This window comes from Podarcis raffonei, chromosome 3 (genome assembly GCF_027172205.1).
Source record: "Podarcis raffonei isolate rPodRaf1 chromosome 3, rPodRaf1.pri, whole genome shotgun sequence".
NCBI classification, from domain to species: domain Eukaryota; kingdom Metazoa; phylum Chordata; class Lepidosauria; order Squamata; family Lacertidae; genus Podarcis; species Podarcis raffonei.
The window spans coordinates 18,839,595-18,855,838 of NC_070604.1; the positions used below are offsets into that span (position 1 = coordinate 18,839,595).

Genomic DNA, 16,244 nt, shown 5'->3' on the forward strand with positions numbered 1-16,244 from the left:
GCATCCTAACAAACCAGCGTTCACAGGATTTTTTTGGGGGTGGGGTGGGAATCGCGCGCTTTAAATGGATGGTGTGTAGGCAGCCATAGACGCGCCTGAACGTATTGGCTGACTTAAGCGAGCTGTGCCAAACTTAACCCAAGACAGGGCTGCTATGTCGTTTGATCACTCAAAAGCAACAGCAATCGCAAACGTGTTTAACTCAAGAGTAAGGGTCGTAGGATATCACGCGAATAACAAGTGCCTTTGCGGTTGCAGCCCAGGTACCGGGCAGAGGAAGCGCGGGCCACGGTAGAGCGCGGCAGGGGCCGCGGCGACTCCAAAGGGAACCTGAACCGCGCTGCCTGCAGCGCAGCGCCCCGCTCCTGCGCTCGATCGATCCGCAGTTGCAGGGTCGTTTCAAATCTCGGCTTTAGCCCTAGGAAGTTCCCCTCTTTATGTTGAGCGGGCGGAGGGAGGGAGGGAGAGAAGGGGGGGGGCCGTCATCGTCTTCCACAAGCAGAGCTTTATCCTTTCCAATCCCCCTTTCGGAACAGAAGCATTTGGCACGCACAACTCTGGACACATTTCCACTCCCGAAGGAGCTGCCGAGCGCCGTGAAGAAATAGGTACATCTTTCTTCCAAGCGCGGGCCGGGCGGGCAAAGAAAAGTCTCGCGGCGGGCCGGAGCTCCGGCAGCTCCTCCTCCCGGCGAGCTTTGACGGCTCGAATCCGGAAAGTTGTGGCAGAGGAGAAGCGAAGAGCGCGCTCAGTACCCCTCCGCGGCTGGGGCTGAGCGTATGTGTGCCTGCTTGTATGCGTGTGTGTGTGCGTGCGTGTGTAAGCTGGAGGGGGGGCCGCCTGGAGGAGGGAAGTCCAAAAAGGGGGCGGTGTTCCCTTTAAAAGCCGCCTGCTCTGCCGCGCTTCCTTGCAGCACCAGCAACCCGCCGCGCCAGCCTCGCCTAGGCTCTCCCGGTTCGCTCACAGGCCGCCTGGCGCTTGGCGAGCGCGCCTCCAGCCCCCGCGCCCGTGACCTCAGCCCGAGCCGAGCAGCCACAAGAAGCCCCGAGAGGGAGAGGCCGCCAAGAGAGAGAGAAAAAGAGAGAGCGGCGCAAGCAGCTCCGCTTGCAGGAGAAGCAGGAACAAGCAGCAAGAAGCGCTCGACGCCGGAGCCCAGGGCGCACGCAAGGCGCGGAGAGAGGCAGGAGCCCGGTCGTGCGTTCTTGCCGCCGAGCCACCACCAGGAGCCGCCGGAACCGAGTAACAGCAACAGGAGGAGGAGCAGCCGCGGCAGCGGCTGGCCGGGCCACTAACTCTGTCTGCTCGCTCTTGCTGCTGCTTTTCTTTTGCAACCAGGAACGAAAGCGCACGACCCAGAGGAGGGGGGGAAAGTGGCCCGTTTGGACAGATCGAGGTGGAATCCAACGCTTCGCGGCTGCTGATGCCAAGCGCATTTTCTTAAGGAGCTGCTTTCTATTGGCATCCGAGCAGGAGCGCCGAGGGGGCGCGCATTGCCGGCTCTCGGCCCGGGAAAGGGACGTTTCTTCTTCCCCGACCCTCCGCGGCTCCTTTCCCCAGCAGTTTCGGATCCTGAGCATGTTTCCCCGGCGGGCCGGGCCCTGGAGAAGGACGCCGGCGGTGCGTGCTCTTCCCCCGAGCTTGGCTCTGGGGCAGCGCCCTTGCAGCCGGGAGTGATGCGGCGCCCGGGAGAGGCCAGCGGGCCAGAGAGCAGCAGCTGCAAATCCGCGACCGCCGCGTCGACGTCGTCTTCTTCCTCGTCTTCCTCCTCGCTTCGTCCAGGTTAGACCAGGAGCGAGACCATGCCCGGGATGTTTCTTCCTCTGCGCCGAGAAGCGAGCTCCGGCTGCAGCGCTGGAGAGGAGCTCGACTAGAGAGCGAGGCTTCGGAGGCGCTTGGAACGTTTGGTTCCCCTTTTGCCTCGGCTGCGCTCGCCGCAAACTTCCCAGGGAGGGAGGGAAATTGAGCACAGCTCCTCGCCGCTCGTGGACAGCTCTCCTCCCCGATCCCGGAGTAAGGAGGTGGGGGGGAAAGACCACCACCACCACCCAAAAAAATAAAAAGGACGGATCGCACATCCCCACCCGCTTGATCGGCCACGCTACTTCCATGTGGAGGGTGGCTCCATGGACGTGCCCGAGTGTGCTGCTGCTGCTTCTTAGGCGATCGGCGGGATCCTAAAAGGTAGCAGGAGGCGGGGGGCGCTGGGGAAGGAGGGCGCGCGCGGTTTCGAACACGGCACATGGCCACACCTGCCGGGAAACTTCCCGCGGGGACTCCCTACGTATTCTTTCCTCCGCGTTCCCCAGACTGTTGATCATCCATACCTCCCTCCCCACAACAAAAACAGTCGCGAGTCTTCCTAGGAAGTATGAATTAAAGCTAATGGTAAACGAGACGTTTCTGGTGGCAGATCTCCCTCTTGGCATGTACCTTGCTCACTTGTTGAGAGAATGCGGGAGGTGTGTGTCCGGTACAGTCCCCTTTTGCTTTCCCCCCTGCTCTTTCTCCCCCGTGACAAGACCCCCGCCCAGCTGCCCTCTTCCCCAGAACACTTTGCTGCGCAAGTTAACTGCTTGCAGCGCCCATCCTAAGCGCCTTGCAGTATCCCGGGCCACAGGTGGCGGGCGGGGAGAATACTGGGCAGGTTATTACGCGGCAGCATCCCTCTGCTTTATATTGCAAGAAGTCCTGGCTGGGAAGCACTTCCAGCAGGCCTCCGGAGTTGCTGCCTGTGTTGCTCTGCTGGCCCGGTCACTTGCTGAAGCTACTTTATTCGGGGTGTATCGCTTCGCTCCGCAGACTGCAGGTTCCCCACCCACCGCTGTTTCAGGAGCTTCTGAAACCTGAGTCCCTTTCTAGCCCATTATTGTAACGCGCCCCCCGCCCACCTCCATTCACAAATCCCATTGATTTTGATAGAAACATCTCCGCGCATAAACCGTGGGTGAGGAACTGGCTCCAGATGTGGCTGAACTACAGCTCCCATCATGCCTGACCATCACCCATGCTGGCTGGGGTTGATGGGAGGTGAAGTCTGCAGGGCCACAAGTTCATCACGGCTGGCCTCTTAACAGTTAGAGAGGATCGTTTGCCGTAGCCGAATGAATCCGAGGCACGGGAAAGGGGTGCTGGAGAGTGGAGTTTTAGCTCGCTTTTACTGTAGCAGGCTTTTGAAAGGAAGAAATTCCAACAAACTTAAATGCACGTCCAAGCACTTTACTAGAGGAGCGCACGCGCCCCTGATCTAAAGCAGCAGAAAGGCGCTCTCTCCATGTAAATGAGATCCTTGAATGAAACGGCTCACATGGATAAAGTTCTAGCTAGCAGCCTTTGCAATCTTTTGCTTGTGGCTGCCGATGCCCCGCTCATTATACTGGATCCCAAAACTATTAAAATGCGGAGCGAAGGGGGCGGGGAAGAGATGAAACAAGGTTTCCATTAGCTATGTGTAGGTTACAGGATGTAAAGGAAGGGAGTGAGGGGGAGAAAGCGGGGAGTCAGGCAGTTTCAGGTCACAATCCAGCACACTGTCAGGTGCACTTGGTTTTGAATGCCTCATTCTGTGCTGACTTGTTGCCTTGGTGCATCCTCTAGTCTAATTGTTTCCAGTGGTTTTGTCCAGCCCTTGGGGAATCGATGGGCTATAAAACTTAAAGCCCACTCTCCTTGCAGAGCTAGGAGGCTGGAAGCTCCTCTTGATAAATGTTTCACTGCAGTCAAAAAGGCACGTGTCCTTCCCCATCCCCATGTAATTCTCCTTTCTAAAAAAGCCACTCCATGATTATTTGTTCTTTCTTTACCATATTCACCTCCTGTCTCCTCATTCCACACCTTCTGCTACATGCATGCCCGGGTTTTGTCCTCCCACCAATTCAGCAGAGCCTCCTTACAGCAGGCTAGGAAGCAGCTCAGAGATCACAGTCCCATAATGCTGGCTCTCCAGCCTCCCCTCAAAACCCCACCACGCCACACCCTGCAATACTTCCTTCCTTCAGCTACGTCCCAGCATGCAGCTATGCTTGGGGGCTCTTCACACAATACTAATTATAACAGTTCTGTCTCTATTTATTCTCTGGAGTGAACAGTTGCACTCAAATAGCCCAGGAGCCACGGTGTGGGCTTGTGAATATAATTATGAAAATTCATGTGATTGTGGAGGTATCCTCCACACCATATCGTGGATGAATGGGTCAAGATCTTGCTGCAGGGTTTTATCCCTCCCTTCCTTCAAGGGGTTGTGGGTGGCGTTTTTAAGTGAGCCGCCCAAATCTGCAGGGTCTTTCATGTGCTTGCTCCCTCCTGAAATTTCCATTTCTCACAGTCCTTTCTTTTGCCAGCAAGCTAAAGTTGTCCACAGTGGGGAGCAGGTTGTGCATTACCAATATTGTTTTGTGTGACTTGCCTAGAGGAATGATAGCAGCTTCTATGGGTTGTATTCAACTAATGTTTACTCTGTTGAAATTAATGAACCCAGGTTGCTCATGGCCATTGATTTCAGTGGGCCTACTCTGAGTAACAATTGAGTATAACCTGTTTTTTCCTGGACTAAGAGGATCCATTTGTGGGATTTTCTCTTTGCTTGGGCCTTATCTGTGTTTTCAGCTGCAGGATTGTGAATTGCCTTCGCTTTCAGCTACTTATTCCCCATTGCCCATAATACCAGTTCCTACCAATCTTAGTCCACGTGGGCAGCTTCCATAATGTGCTGGCAGATTGCTACCCACCCCAGCAACTGTGGACATATGAGAGAGAGAGGAAAAACAATATCTTGCCACAGTTCATGTCAGTACCAAAGTTCCCACTGGGGTCAGGACTGTCTCTCATAAACTTCACTTTCAGGGAGATGGAGAAGGGCCTACCTGCAAAGACCATGGGAGCTGGGAAGGGTTATTTATAGATCAATGGTAAAACTACTGTTTTGCATGCAGAAAGACCCTAGTTGGATCCCTGGCATTTCCAGGCTGGCCTGGGCATATCCCGTCTGAAATTATACTAAAACTACTGGCAGATAAAGGGACGTGGGTGGCGCTGTGGGTTAAACCACAGAGCCTAGGACTTGCCGATCAGAAGGTCGGTGGTTCGAATCCCCGCAATGGGGTGAGCTCCCATTGCTCGGTCCCTGCTGCTGCCAACCTAGCAGTTCGAAAGCACGTCAAAGTGCAAGTAGATAAATAGGTACCGCTCTGGTGGGAAGGTAAACGGTATTTCCATGCACTGCTCTGGTTCGCCACATGACCCAGAAGCTGTACACCGGCTCCCTCGGCCAATAAAGCGAGATGAGTGCCGCAACCCCAGAGTCAGCCACAATTGGACCTAATGGTCAGGGGTCCCTTTACCTTTACTGGCAGATAAGACTGAGCTAGGCAGCACCAATGGAATGGCTTTGTACAAGGTGGTTTCCTATGTTTCATGGAGTGAAAGCAGCCACGAAGCTTAGAAGCACCTTACACTTTGCTCTACGGCGTTTCCTTGCCTGCCAACTCAACCTCTTCCATTCTCCCCAGGTTGATGACCATGGTTGCCAGGACCTGCTCTCTACTAGCACTGCTGCTTTATCACATACTGCTGGGTGGTTCGGCCAGCCTCATCCCGGAGGTGGCCGACAGGAGAAGGTTCAGCGGAGACTTGGGCCGCGTCGCTCCCCTGCAACTTTCTGAAGGGATCCTGCGCGAGTTTGAACTGCGCCTGCTCAATATGTTTGGGCTCACGCGGCGGCCCACCCCAAGCAAGGACATCATCATCCCTCCCTATATGTTGGAGCTCTACCATCTGCACACCAGCCAGAAGCCAACAACCATGGACTATAACCTGGAGAGAGCTGCCAGCAGAGCCAATACTGTCAGGAGTTTTCACCATGAAGGTAAGGAGGGATGCTCTTAGCTCCTGCTCACACTGCCCAAGCCCTAACAAAAATAGGATTGGAGATTCCACCCCCCTGCCCCCTGCAAATTGGAATGCTGCAATTGCCAAGACGTTTGGTGGTTGGATATTTGGGAAGGCCCACATAGCTCAGTGGGGGAACACCTGTTCCCATCATCTCCAGGTAGGATGCAGAGAGAATCATAGAATCATAGAGTTGGAAGAGACCACAAGGGCCATTGAGTCCAACCCCCTGCCAAGCAGGAAACACCATCAGAGCACTCCTGACATATGGTTGTCAAGCCTCTGCTTAAAGACCTCCAAAGAAGGAGACTCCACCACACTCCTTGGCAGCAAATTCCACTGCCGAACAGCTCTTACTGTCAGGAAGTTCTTCCTAATGTTTAGGTGGAATCTTCTTTCTTGTACTTTGGATCCATTGCTCCGTGTCTGCTTCTCTGGAGCAGCAGAAAACAACCTTTCTCCCTCCTCTATGTGACATCCTTTTAGGATTTCAGACCCCTGCCTGAAATCTGTTCAGTGCCAAATGCAGCAATGGCCTTGATTTATTGTGCTCCTTAAACTTCACCCATTAGATATATGCGATGTATCTCTTGCTATTAAAGCAGTTGTGAATTCCTCATTATGCAATTTGAATCTCTGCCTGGTTTGGTTGCTGCTACACTGGTATGTTCTAACGAGACAAAGCGTATTGCTCAAATTTGGTTAGCTGAAAAGTGCAGTTTAAATGTACGGTTTTTCCTTCTGAGCATCTATGCTAGGAAGGAAGAGATTACCGTACTGTGTGAATACAGCTGAAGTGTGAGTCTCTCCTTGTGGTGTTTCTGCTCTAACTCCTCTCGGCTTCCTCTTAGTTCAGCGCATGCCTGTCTCAACCACTGAAAAATGAATCAGGGTTCTGAAACTAATCTTGCCCATGTTGACTTGGGAATAGGTAGCCTTCTTTCACAGTCAAAGCTCACACCTGGAAACATCAGGAGGAATTCAACATCTCACTCCTCTGATCAGGGCAAGCATTTTGCAACGATCTCCCTCTTTCTCCTTCTGTGTGCTGTGTGACCGGACTCATCTGTTTAATTCTGGCCACTATTTTGAATGATTGTGGTGGGTGGGAAACTTTCAAAACATGAAATCATGTTTGCAGTAACGTAGATGTGTATGTGAAGACAGCACCATGCCCATTTCAGTACATGCCCATTAGCCTTTGGATCCCAAAATGAACAGAAATGGTTACCTCTGCATGGCTGCCAAGCCTCCTGGGCTGAATCCAAGCGCAAGCCATTGTTAGAGCAGACCCGCTGGAATTGGTGAGACTTCACTTAGTCATCCCATTGATTTCCATGGGTCATCTCCAGAATTACAACCAACCCAAAGATTGCAGTTTCAGCCTGTGATTTCTAAAAAAAAAAAAGCTATTTGAAGAACACTGACACGTTGCGTATCCCCTCTCCTGCATGATGATGAACCTCACTGAAACACATGGCCTTGCATTTTGAGACATTTTTAAAAGCACAGTCCATAGTTCTAAGACAGGGGTCAGCAAACTTTTTCAGTCCATTGTCCCTCAGACCTTGTGGGGGGCCGTATATTTTTTTTTGGGGGGGAATGAATGAATTCCTATGCCCCACAAATAACCCAGAGATGCATTTTAAATAAAAGGACACATTCTACTCATGTAAAAACATGCTGATTCCCAGACCATCCGTGGGCTGGAGTTAGAAGGCGATTGGGCCGGATCCAGCCCCTGGGCCTTAATTTGCCTAAGATGTATAAAAGTTTTTGATTTTTTAAAAAAGATTATTTAATTTTCTAAATATGTTTCTGAAGATTGAGCCTGTCACTGCCTTTGTGTTGGCGGCAGAATCTCCCTTCTCTCCCTCCTAAAGAACCAGTATCCCGCATATGCTTATGCTAATAATGTGGGTGGCCAATTTGCCCAGAGGAGTGTAGAGACCAGTTTTTCCTCGAGGTGATGAACGTACAGATGGTAGGAAACAACCTGGAGCAAAAATGAGGAGGAGTACGAGGAATGTCGCATTTCCCCCTTTAAATAGCTAGCAATTTTAGTTGCTGGCTATGTTTGTTTCATTAAACCTTAAGAATGGCAAACTACATTTCTAACTCTGCTGAACTCTTTGTTCTGTGCCATATTCATTTATCAGTTTTTAAAAATTGACTTACATTGATCCAATGCAAGAGAAGTGGGTGGTTTTTTTTTAATTCTTACAGATTCTGTCCAGATTATGAGTTCCTACCAATAAATTTAAATGTTGCAGGCTAAATAGGAAAAAAAAAGTCTGTCTAATTTACAGTTGGCAATCAGGGTGACTTGGAAGGATTTCTAATCCCCATCTAATCCCCGTGAGAGATCAATTTAACAATCAATTGTATTGTCTCCACCATGACTTTGTCTTCTGTTTAAATCTAGATTTAGTGGAGACCTAAGGTAAGCCCTTCAGAAAGCAAGGCTGATAAGTTTTGGAGCAGCTGCCCACTGGATTTCATGGGCACCTGGGGCTTTAGGTCACTCAGATTAAAAGCCACAAGCAAATATGTACTTAACTAGACAGAACAATTGGGAGTAAATGCAACACAATCTTCAGATGCTCTGTTGCCACTTATTCTTGCATTTCTGAACTAGGCCAGTTTGCTAAATGAAAGGCAACTTGCTTGAACTTTTATGCAAAGTGCTTATATCCGAGTTCCTTAAACTTGAACGAACTTGTCTGTAGCACTACTGGGCAAAGCTTTACATTGTATTTGCAAAGTTTTTTTTCTTTTGTTTTTTTGCTGCTGCTGCTGCCATCTCTGTTCAATGCAAATCCAAAAGTTTCGCCATGATTGCGGCAATCTCCTTTCTTCTCCCCTCCATTTATGACCCTAAGCACATTTTTTGTGCGTGTGATTAGCAAAGTCACATTGAATTAGCTAGACTTACAGGTTCCTTTCTGTGTTTCTGCATCCCAGCCACAGATACTTGGATGCAACGTGTACAAATAATAAGCATTCAGAGGATGTGAATCTAGTGTCTTCTGCAGAATGGCTATAAACTTGCAGTTGTCAACTTTTCACGGGCGGCATCGATGGATTGTAGAGTTGTGGGGAGAGAGACGGAAGCAACTGCTTAGGTTACATATAGTATAGAGCTGGGCTGGCAAGGAAAGATACATAAATATGTATTTTAATTAAGTTTCTCCACAAGGGGTGTGGCCTACGTAGTGATTATTCTAACTAATAGCAAGTCTTAATGAGGAAAGAGATTAATGGTGTAACTTAAACTTGCACTGTGGCTTATGCTGCTTTGTGTGTGTGAATATAAAACTAATGAATGGGAGAACTTCCAGTAAACATTTCAATTGTGCCAAAATGCATCTTAAGGCAGAACTACATACATAGATGAGTGGGCAGAGGGAGGGAAGGCTAGCAAGTGTTTGGGTCAGCTTCCTCACTGCAATTCTGCAACAATCCTTAGTCCAACAAAATAAACCCTTGGGCGATAACCCTAGACCCATTTGCTTGGGAGCACGTCCCACTGAAGAAGTGAAGCAATGACTTGGCCATTTTGCTCCAGTGATCTATATAGCTCAAGAGAGAATTTGAACCCAGGTCTAAGTCTTTCCCTAAGTCTGTTATTTATTGTGGGAAGCCTGTTCTTTCAAGCTGATTCAAAGGCCTGTTCTCCCCCCCCCAAAAAAATACAATAAAAGCAAACACATAAAAGCAGCTTATCTAGAGAGAGCCGCCTTAAAAACAGCAGCAGAGATAACAGGTTAGTTTTTAAAGGCCTTGGGAAATAGAAAGGATGTTAGGGAATACAACCATTATGGTAGGTCTTTTTGGGGGTTTTATATTGTAAACCACCCAGTCATCCTCTAAGGAAGGGCAGTATAGAAATTTAATTAATTAATAATAGTAATAATCATCACCACCTTATGCCCCGAGGCGTCTCCCTGGCATGTCAGCTACTGAAAGGCCCTTTCACAGGTGCGCTTGAGAGGAAAGGGAGTGCCTAGACAATGGTGGGGTTTAAATACGAGAAACAGTGTGGAGGAACTGGTTCATTGCTAATTGGCTGGCGGTTGAGGACTGCAAGATCTGGAGGGCTGCAGGTTCCACACCTCTTGTGACCAGGATACAGATGTGCTTACAGAGAACCCACAGGAAAACCTGTTTTTCCCTCTCACTGTTTTGCTGTAGCTTGCTACAGAAAAAGACACACACACTTAACTTTTCTCCGAAAGCTCTAAAAACCTGACGCGATCATTTACTTTTTCTCGCAGTTCAAGTGCCACAAATTATTTGAGCAAATCGTTAGATTGTTTCTTTATTTCCTTTAATAAACCCACAGGCCCTTGTTGAAGTGCACTGTTTGAAGCTTGCAATATTCCCCCCCCCGCTCCCCGTCACATCCAATCTCATAAACCATCCCAGTTAAAGTAAGAGGCCTCTCCCTCTGTCAGTTGAGCATGAGAGTCTTAATCTCATGGTTGTGAGTTCAAGACTCACTGCAGGGGGTTGGACTAGATGGCCTTCATGGCCTCTTGCAACTCTACAATTCTAAGATTTTGCCTCTCTGGGTAGGGAATTCCACAACCATGGAGCCACTGTGTTGGTCCCTGTCAGCCTAACCTCTCTCCTCAGCAAGCACATGTCTGCCACTGACCTTTAATCTCTGGCTTACCTCTCTGGGCAATGGCAAAACCTCTGCCTTTGCACCTTTGTAACCATGCGAAACATGGCTTTGTTGGGTTTTTTTTGGGATGGGACGGGGGTTTGTTTAGCCCTGCCTTTGTTTTGCACATGTCAGTTCAAAGCCACTTAAGAGAAGTGTCCAATTAAAGCACCAATGATGTAGATAGGGCAGGAATTAAAAACAAATCGAATGTGAGGTAAACACAGCATGGCTGTGGCTTGTTATTCTTGCGAACCCTCCCTAGCCATTGGGTGAGCGGCTGTTTTTTCCCCTGTTGCAAAACTAGGTGGGGGCAGGGCAGGAATGGGAAAGCAAGAGGCAAGGAGGGGTTTGCGTGGAAAGAGACGGAAAGATGGCAGCCAGTTGCTGGCTCTGAAAGGTAGTGAGGAGTCGCCAGATGCAGTAGGGTGAGGATAGAAGATGGCCCCGGGGGACAGGGCAGTGCAGGATAAAACACTGCAGCAGTTTTTCCTCTGAGTAAAAGGAAGCAGGGGGACTCCCATCAGGACAGGGCGAGGAAAAACAAGGGCGAAGTAGATCTTGAAGGAAAGGCACCAGGGGTTTGTGGTGGGTGGAAACCCCAGGAAAGAGTGTAGACTCAAAGGACTGGGAAATGGCTTCCATTTTCCTCAGAAGATGTTCTTCTGGAGAGATGGAGAATTTGTGGCCCTTCTGATGTTGCTGGGACTACAACTCCCATCAGCCCTAAACATTGGAGCATGCTGGCTTTGGGTAGTTGGGAACAGGGGGCCAAAGTTCCCCACATCCCCTCATCTTGTTGTTCTGGCACTTTTTAGAGATGCTTACAGAGTTGTTGGGATGCGGGTGGTGCTGTGGGTTAGACCACAGAGCCTAGGACAGGCCGATCAGAAGGTCGGCGGTTCGAATCCCCGCGATGGGGTGAGCTCCCGTTGTTCTGTCCCTGCTCCTGCCAACCTAGCAGTTCGAAAGCACGTCCAAGTGCAAGTAGATAAATAGGTACCACTCCGGCGGGAAGGTAAATGGCATTTCCGTGCACTGCTCTGGTTTGCCATAAGCGGCTTAGTCATGCTGGCCACATGACCCGGAAGCTGTACGCCGGCTCCCTCAGCCAATAAAGCGAGATGAGCGCCACAACCCCAGAGTCAGCCACGACTGGACCTAATGGTCAGGGGTCCCTTTACATTTTTTACCGAGTTGCTGAGAGAGGAGAACAGTCCGACCCTAAGACATCTTGCTGTCAAATGCTACACACTTCACTTATAGCCAGCGCTTTGAAAGGAGTCTTACAATGCTGTTCACAAACCACTCCCTGCCATTTTGTAGCCTGCACCTATCTTGCTGCCACTTCACCAGGTGGTTTCACCCTAAAGCATGTCAGGGCCACCCCTGCAAGAGACTCCATGTGCTCAGGCATTCATGTGGCCTCACTGCAGATGGGTGTAGAGTGCTCAGGACAATCACATTTAGAGGGAGCCAATTATAGTTATTTTTCCTGCAAATGCTTGGGAGATACCCATTGTCCACCATAGACTTGTGTCCTTTAAATGCTAGCTCTTGTTTAGGTGACCATAGAGGAAAGGGACTCTGAAGTCAGATGTTGGGGAATAAGGAGATACCTTTGGATTATGGTTGTGTTTCCAAAGTTGCAGTGGGAACAGTTAGGCTGGAATCCAAAACTTGTTCCTTTGGAATTTAATATTGGTGACACTTCCAAGTAAATGGAACACCAACGGAGCAATGTCGCTGTTAAGATAGTTCACAATATGCTTAGGCTTAGCCACAGTTGTTGCATTTATGCCCCCTCCGGTAAAAGTTGCAATGTGTGGTGGTATTATCATTGTGTAGTTCACCGAGTGGGCTGGACACATTGCTTGTTCGTAACCCAATTTAGAGGCTATTTGAGAATATGGATATTGTATCACATACTGAGCCCTTGGAATAAAACAGGGGATAGGGCAAGTCAAATCTTCCCATTGCTTTCTCTTAGATTTCTTTGAATTGCACATGAATCTATTTCTGAACCCAAAGTGCAAATGAAGATTCACTCCAACTCCCATCAGTCAGATGGTGGAAATTGTAGACCAGCAATATCAACCTTGGGAGCAGCAGATTCCCTCACCCTTAGCCTCAATGGTTTAGTTAAATTTGGCAGCAATAGTACATCCTGTCAATACTGTACAGTGTTATTGGTCATAAGTAAATGTTCAATCATAGTACTACATTCCCCCAAAATGTTGTTTTCCAAAAAGCAAAACTCACACCTTTAAACTATCTGAGAGTGCTCCAATCGTCCACATGGGATGCACATAATTCCCCCTGCCCAGTATGTCTTCATCCCCTCTCCTGAGCCTTCCCCCCACCCCTCCTCACGCCATCCATATTAAAAAGAACAAAAAGGAAGTGGTGTTTTGTGTCCCTGGCCACTTTAGACGATGACCAATATACTGCCTGTCTCCTGTTCAAATTTCAGCCACAAACTTAAGCAAATGTTCATTCCTCTGCTCCCACCTGTAATAGCAAGTATTATGTAGGGGGTGAGCTTTCAACAGTTAAAATTAGTAGTAGATTTTATAGAAAAGAACAGGACAAGGCACAACTCACAAAGCGCCTTCAAGGTTGGCAGAGTCTGTAAGCCTGTTTGTCCCATATTTTGCAGTTAACTGTTCGTAATAGCAGCGCAGTGGACAGGCAGTACGCATGATGAAGTTGCCCAACATGTGATGCAGCTGTAGACTGTTGCAGTTCAGTAGATCTGTGCGACTTGGTTGCCCATTCCTGCAATGCTGCCCATTGCAGGAACAATGCAAACAACTAGTCCTACCTGGTGCCCTGCAGATGTTTAAGACTACAACTCCCATCAGCCCCAACCAGCACGCCTGCGAGCTATAGTCCCAAACATCTGGAGGGCGCCTGAATGGTTTAACTACTAAACCCATCCAAGTTATTTTCATTTAGGGCCTCCTTGAGTAAAATGACTGGGTGTGTTTTGTGGAAAGGTCTATAATTACGAGACAGGGTTTGGGATAGTAAGTTTTGTAAATCATGAAACTTGTGCCTTTGGAATGGCTTTTGAGAGACTGACATGAAAACTGGAAGGTAGGGGTTTGTTGTTGGCGTGTGTGTTTTTTGGGGGGGGGAAATCTTTAAGAAATGCAATCCCTTTCCTTGATCCTCAGTCAGTTTTTAATTACTCTCCCTGGGCCCCTGCTAACCACAGTGTTAAAAAATGTTCTTTAATACCCTTGAATTCCAAAGCAATGCCTCACATTTCTTCCCCCTTATTACGACCACCTGGAATTTGCAGTGCACTCCTATGAGATCCAAAATGTGCGGCAGTGAACGAAGCATTTTAACATCATGTTTCGTGGGCTTGCCTAAACAAACAGAAAGACAAGAGCAACTAGAAAAAGGGAAAGGGGGAAAAGCCATTTGAATTTCTAACGTAACACACGTATTGGCTTATGCTAATGTTACGGGAAATCTTCTATATCTGTAGGGTACTTCAAATATTTCATGGCATTATCTGAGTTACTGATTGTGTTTTTCTTCTTCTTCTTTCTCTCCCCCCCAAACCAGAAACACTAGAAGAACTTCCAGAAAGAAGTGGGAAAACATCTCGTCGCTTCTTCTTCAACTTAACTTCCATCCCTGAGGGGGAGTTCATCACTTCAGCTGAGCTTCAGGTTTTTCGGGAGCACATTCAAGACGCTTTTGAGAGCAATGGCAGCTCTTACCACCGTATTAATATTTATGAAATCGTCAAGCCCGAGAGAGAGGCCTCTCAGGACCCCATCACGAGACTTTTGGACACGCGCTTGGTGCATCATAACGCCAGCAAGTGGGAAACGTTTGATGTGACGCCGGCTATCATGCGGTGGATTGCACATGGACAACCCAACCATGGTTTTGTGGTAGAAGTGGCTCACTTGGACCCCAGGGAGAGCGCAGCCTCCAAGAGGCACGTCCGGATCAGCAGGTCTTTGCATCAGGACGATGCCAGCTGGTCTCGGATCAGGCCATTACTAGTGACCTTTGGGCACGACGGAAAGGGACACCCTCTCCACAAGAGAGAGAAGCGCCAGGCCAAGCGCAAGCACAACAAGCGCAAGTCCAATTGCAAACGGCATGATTTGTACGTGGACTTCAACGACGTGGGGTGGAATGACTGGATAGTGGCCCCGCCGGGCTATAGTGCCTTCTACTGCCACGGAGACTGTCCCTTCCCCTTGGCAGACCACCTGAACTCCACCAACCATGCCATTGTTCAGACTCTTGTCAATTCAGTCAACCCCAAAATCCCCAAAGCTTGCTGCGTGCCGACAGAACTGAGTCCCATCTCCATGCTCTACTTGGATGAGAACGAGAAGGTGGTACTAAAGAATTATCAAGACATGGTTGTGGAGGGCTGTGGCTGCCGCTGACGTGGCGGCAGGACGGAAAATGGACCAATGCAACAAAACAAAACAAAACTTGACACTTTAATATTTCCCAATGAAGACCTTATTTATGTTATGAAATGGAGAATTAAACGCATCTATTTTGAAAAAAAAATCTATTTATGTCTACAGAAAAAAGCGAGGAAAAAAATATTTTAATCAGAGAATTATTCCTTTTAAAGATTTTTAAACGTATTAGTTGTACATTTTATATGGGTTTAAGCGCCCCCCCTTTCCCCCCTCAGCACATGAAGTATAAAGGTCAGATTGTTATTTTGTATTTATTTACTATTATAACCACTTTAGAAGAATAGCTAATTTGTATTTATATGTATAATCAAAAAAAAGCAGAAGAAAAAAAAATATAGGGTCTGTACATAATTTAAAACAAATGGTAGCTTTTTTTGTTTCTCTTCCTTTCCCGGTGTGTATTTAAGTAAGTTGCGATGTGTACATGGAAGGGTTACTATGGCAAAGGTGCGTAATGCATTTTGCTTTCTGCAGTTCTACTGTTAAGGTCACGAGTGCAAGCCCAATGAAAAGTGGCTAATCCGCCCTGCTGACTCAAGATTATATTGTACAATTCTCAGGAATGCTGCAGGGGTGGGCTGCCTAGTCCATGAGAAACTGGCATCCTCCCGGTGGGGAGCATTTGGATAAGAACCAGACGGTTGCCGAGCAAGTAGAAATAGAACTGATGTTCCTCATGAAGGTGTGACACGACCCCCAACTGGGCTTCTCTAGAAAACTCTCTTTCCCTACTTTAATTTTCGTTTTTTGGTCCTTGCACCTACAGAAAAGCAAAATGTTTATGCTGTTCCTCCCTTTTTAAGTAGTTCACCCATTGGAATCCTTGTCCTGGCCAAATATTAAATAATAAAATACCAGATTTCTTCAGTTTTTAAAAAGCTTCATTTCTGCTCGCCTTTCCGACGGCGCCTAAGGTATTCCTGCTACTACAGAGTAACGCTCGCTGGATGCCAGAAGTGTATTATTGCGCACACCTTGCAATCTATGTTAACAGAGCTCCGAGGGAAGAACAGGTTTGTGGGAAGCAGCAAAGTATGCAAATTCCACCCTTTTATTTTCCTAGGGACATCAAACACATGCAAAGGAATCCGAGGAATTACTACCGGGCCAGGCCCTAAATATCTCCTCCCGCACCTATGTAAAAAGCTCCAGGGAGGTAGAAGTTCGCATGCAGTCAGATGTGTTGCCCATATGCGAGTATAAAGCTGGGTCAACTTGCACCC

The 16,244-nt window shown here is 48.4% G+C and overlaps 1 protein-coding gene across 2 annotated transcripts; it reads left to right on the forward strand.

Annotated features, from left to right (window-relative positions):
• Window positions 1-510: 510 nt before the first annotated feature.
• BMP2 (bone morphogenetic protein 2) lies at window positions 511-15,888 on the forward strand. 2 transcript variants are annotated; one of them, XM_053380725.1, is made up of 3 exons: window positions 511-608; window positions 5,505-5,860; window positions 14,132-15,888. In XM_053380725.1, the coding sequence occupies exons 2-3, from the start codon at window positions 5,509-5,511 to the stop codon at window positions 14,974-14,976; spliced, it is 1,197 nt and encodes a 398-aa protein (XP_053236700.1). In that variant the 5' UTR covers window positions 511-608; window positions 5,505-5,508; the 3' UTR covers window positions 14,977-15,888. The 2 variants fall into 2 exon arrangements, with proteins under 2 accessions (XP_053236700.1, XP_053236699.1); XM_053380724.1 differs by lacking the exon at window positions 511-608 and adding an exon at window positions 755-2,181.
• The last annotated feature ends 356 nt before the right edge of the window (window positions 15,889-16,244 follow it).

Coding starts and splice junctions, on each gene's coding strand:
- BMP2 (XM_053380725.1), top strand. CDS start 5,509: ATGACCATGGTTGCCAGGACCTGCTCTCTACTAGCACTGCTGCTTTAT. Junction 5,861..14,131: donor CAGGAGTTTTCACCATGAAG/GTAAGGAGGGAT, acceptor CCCCCAAACCAG/AAACACTAGAAGAACTTCCA.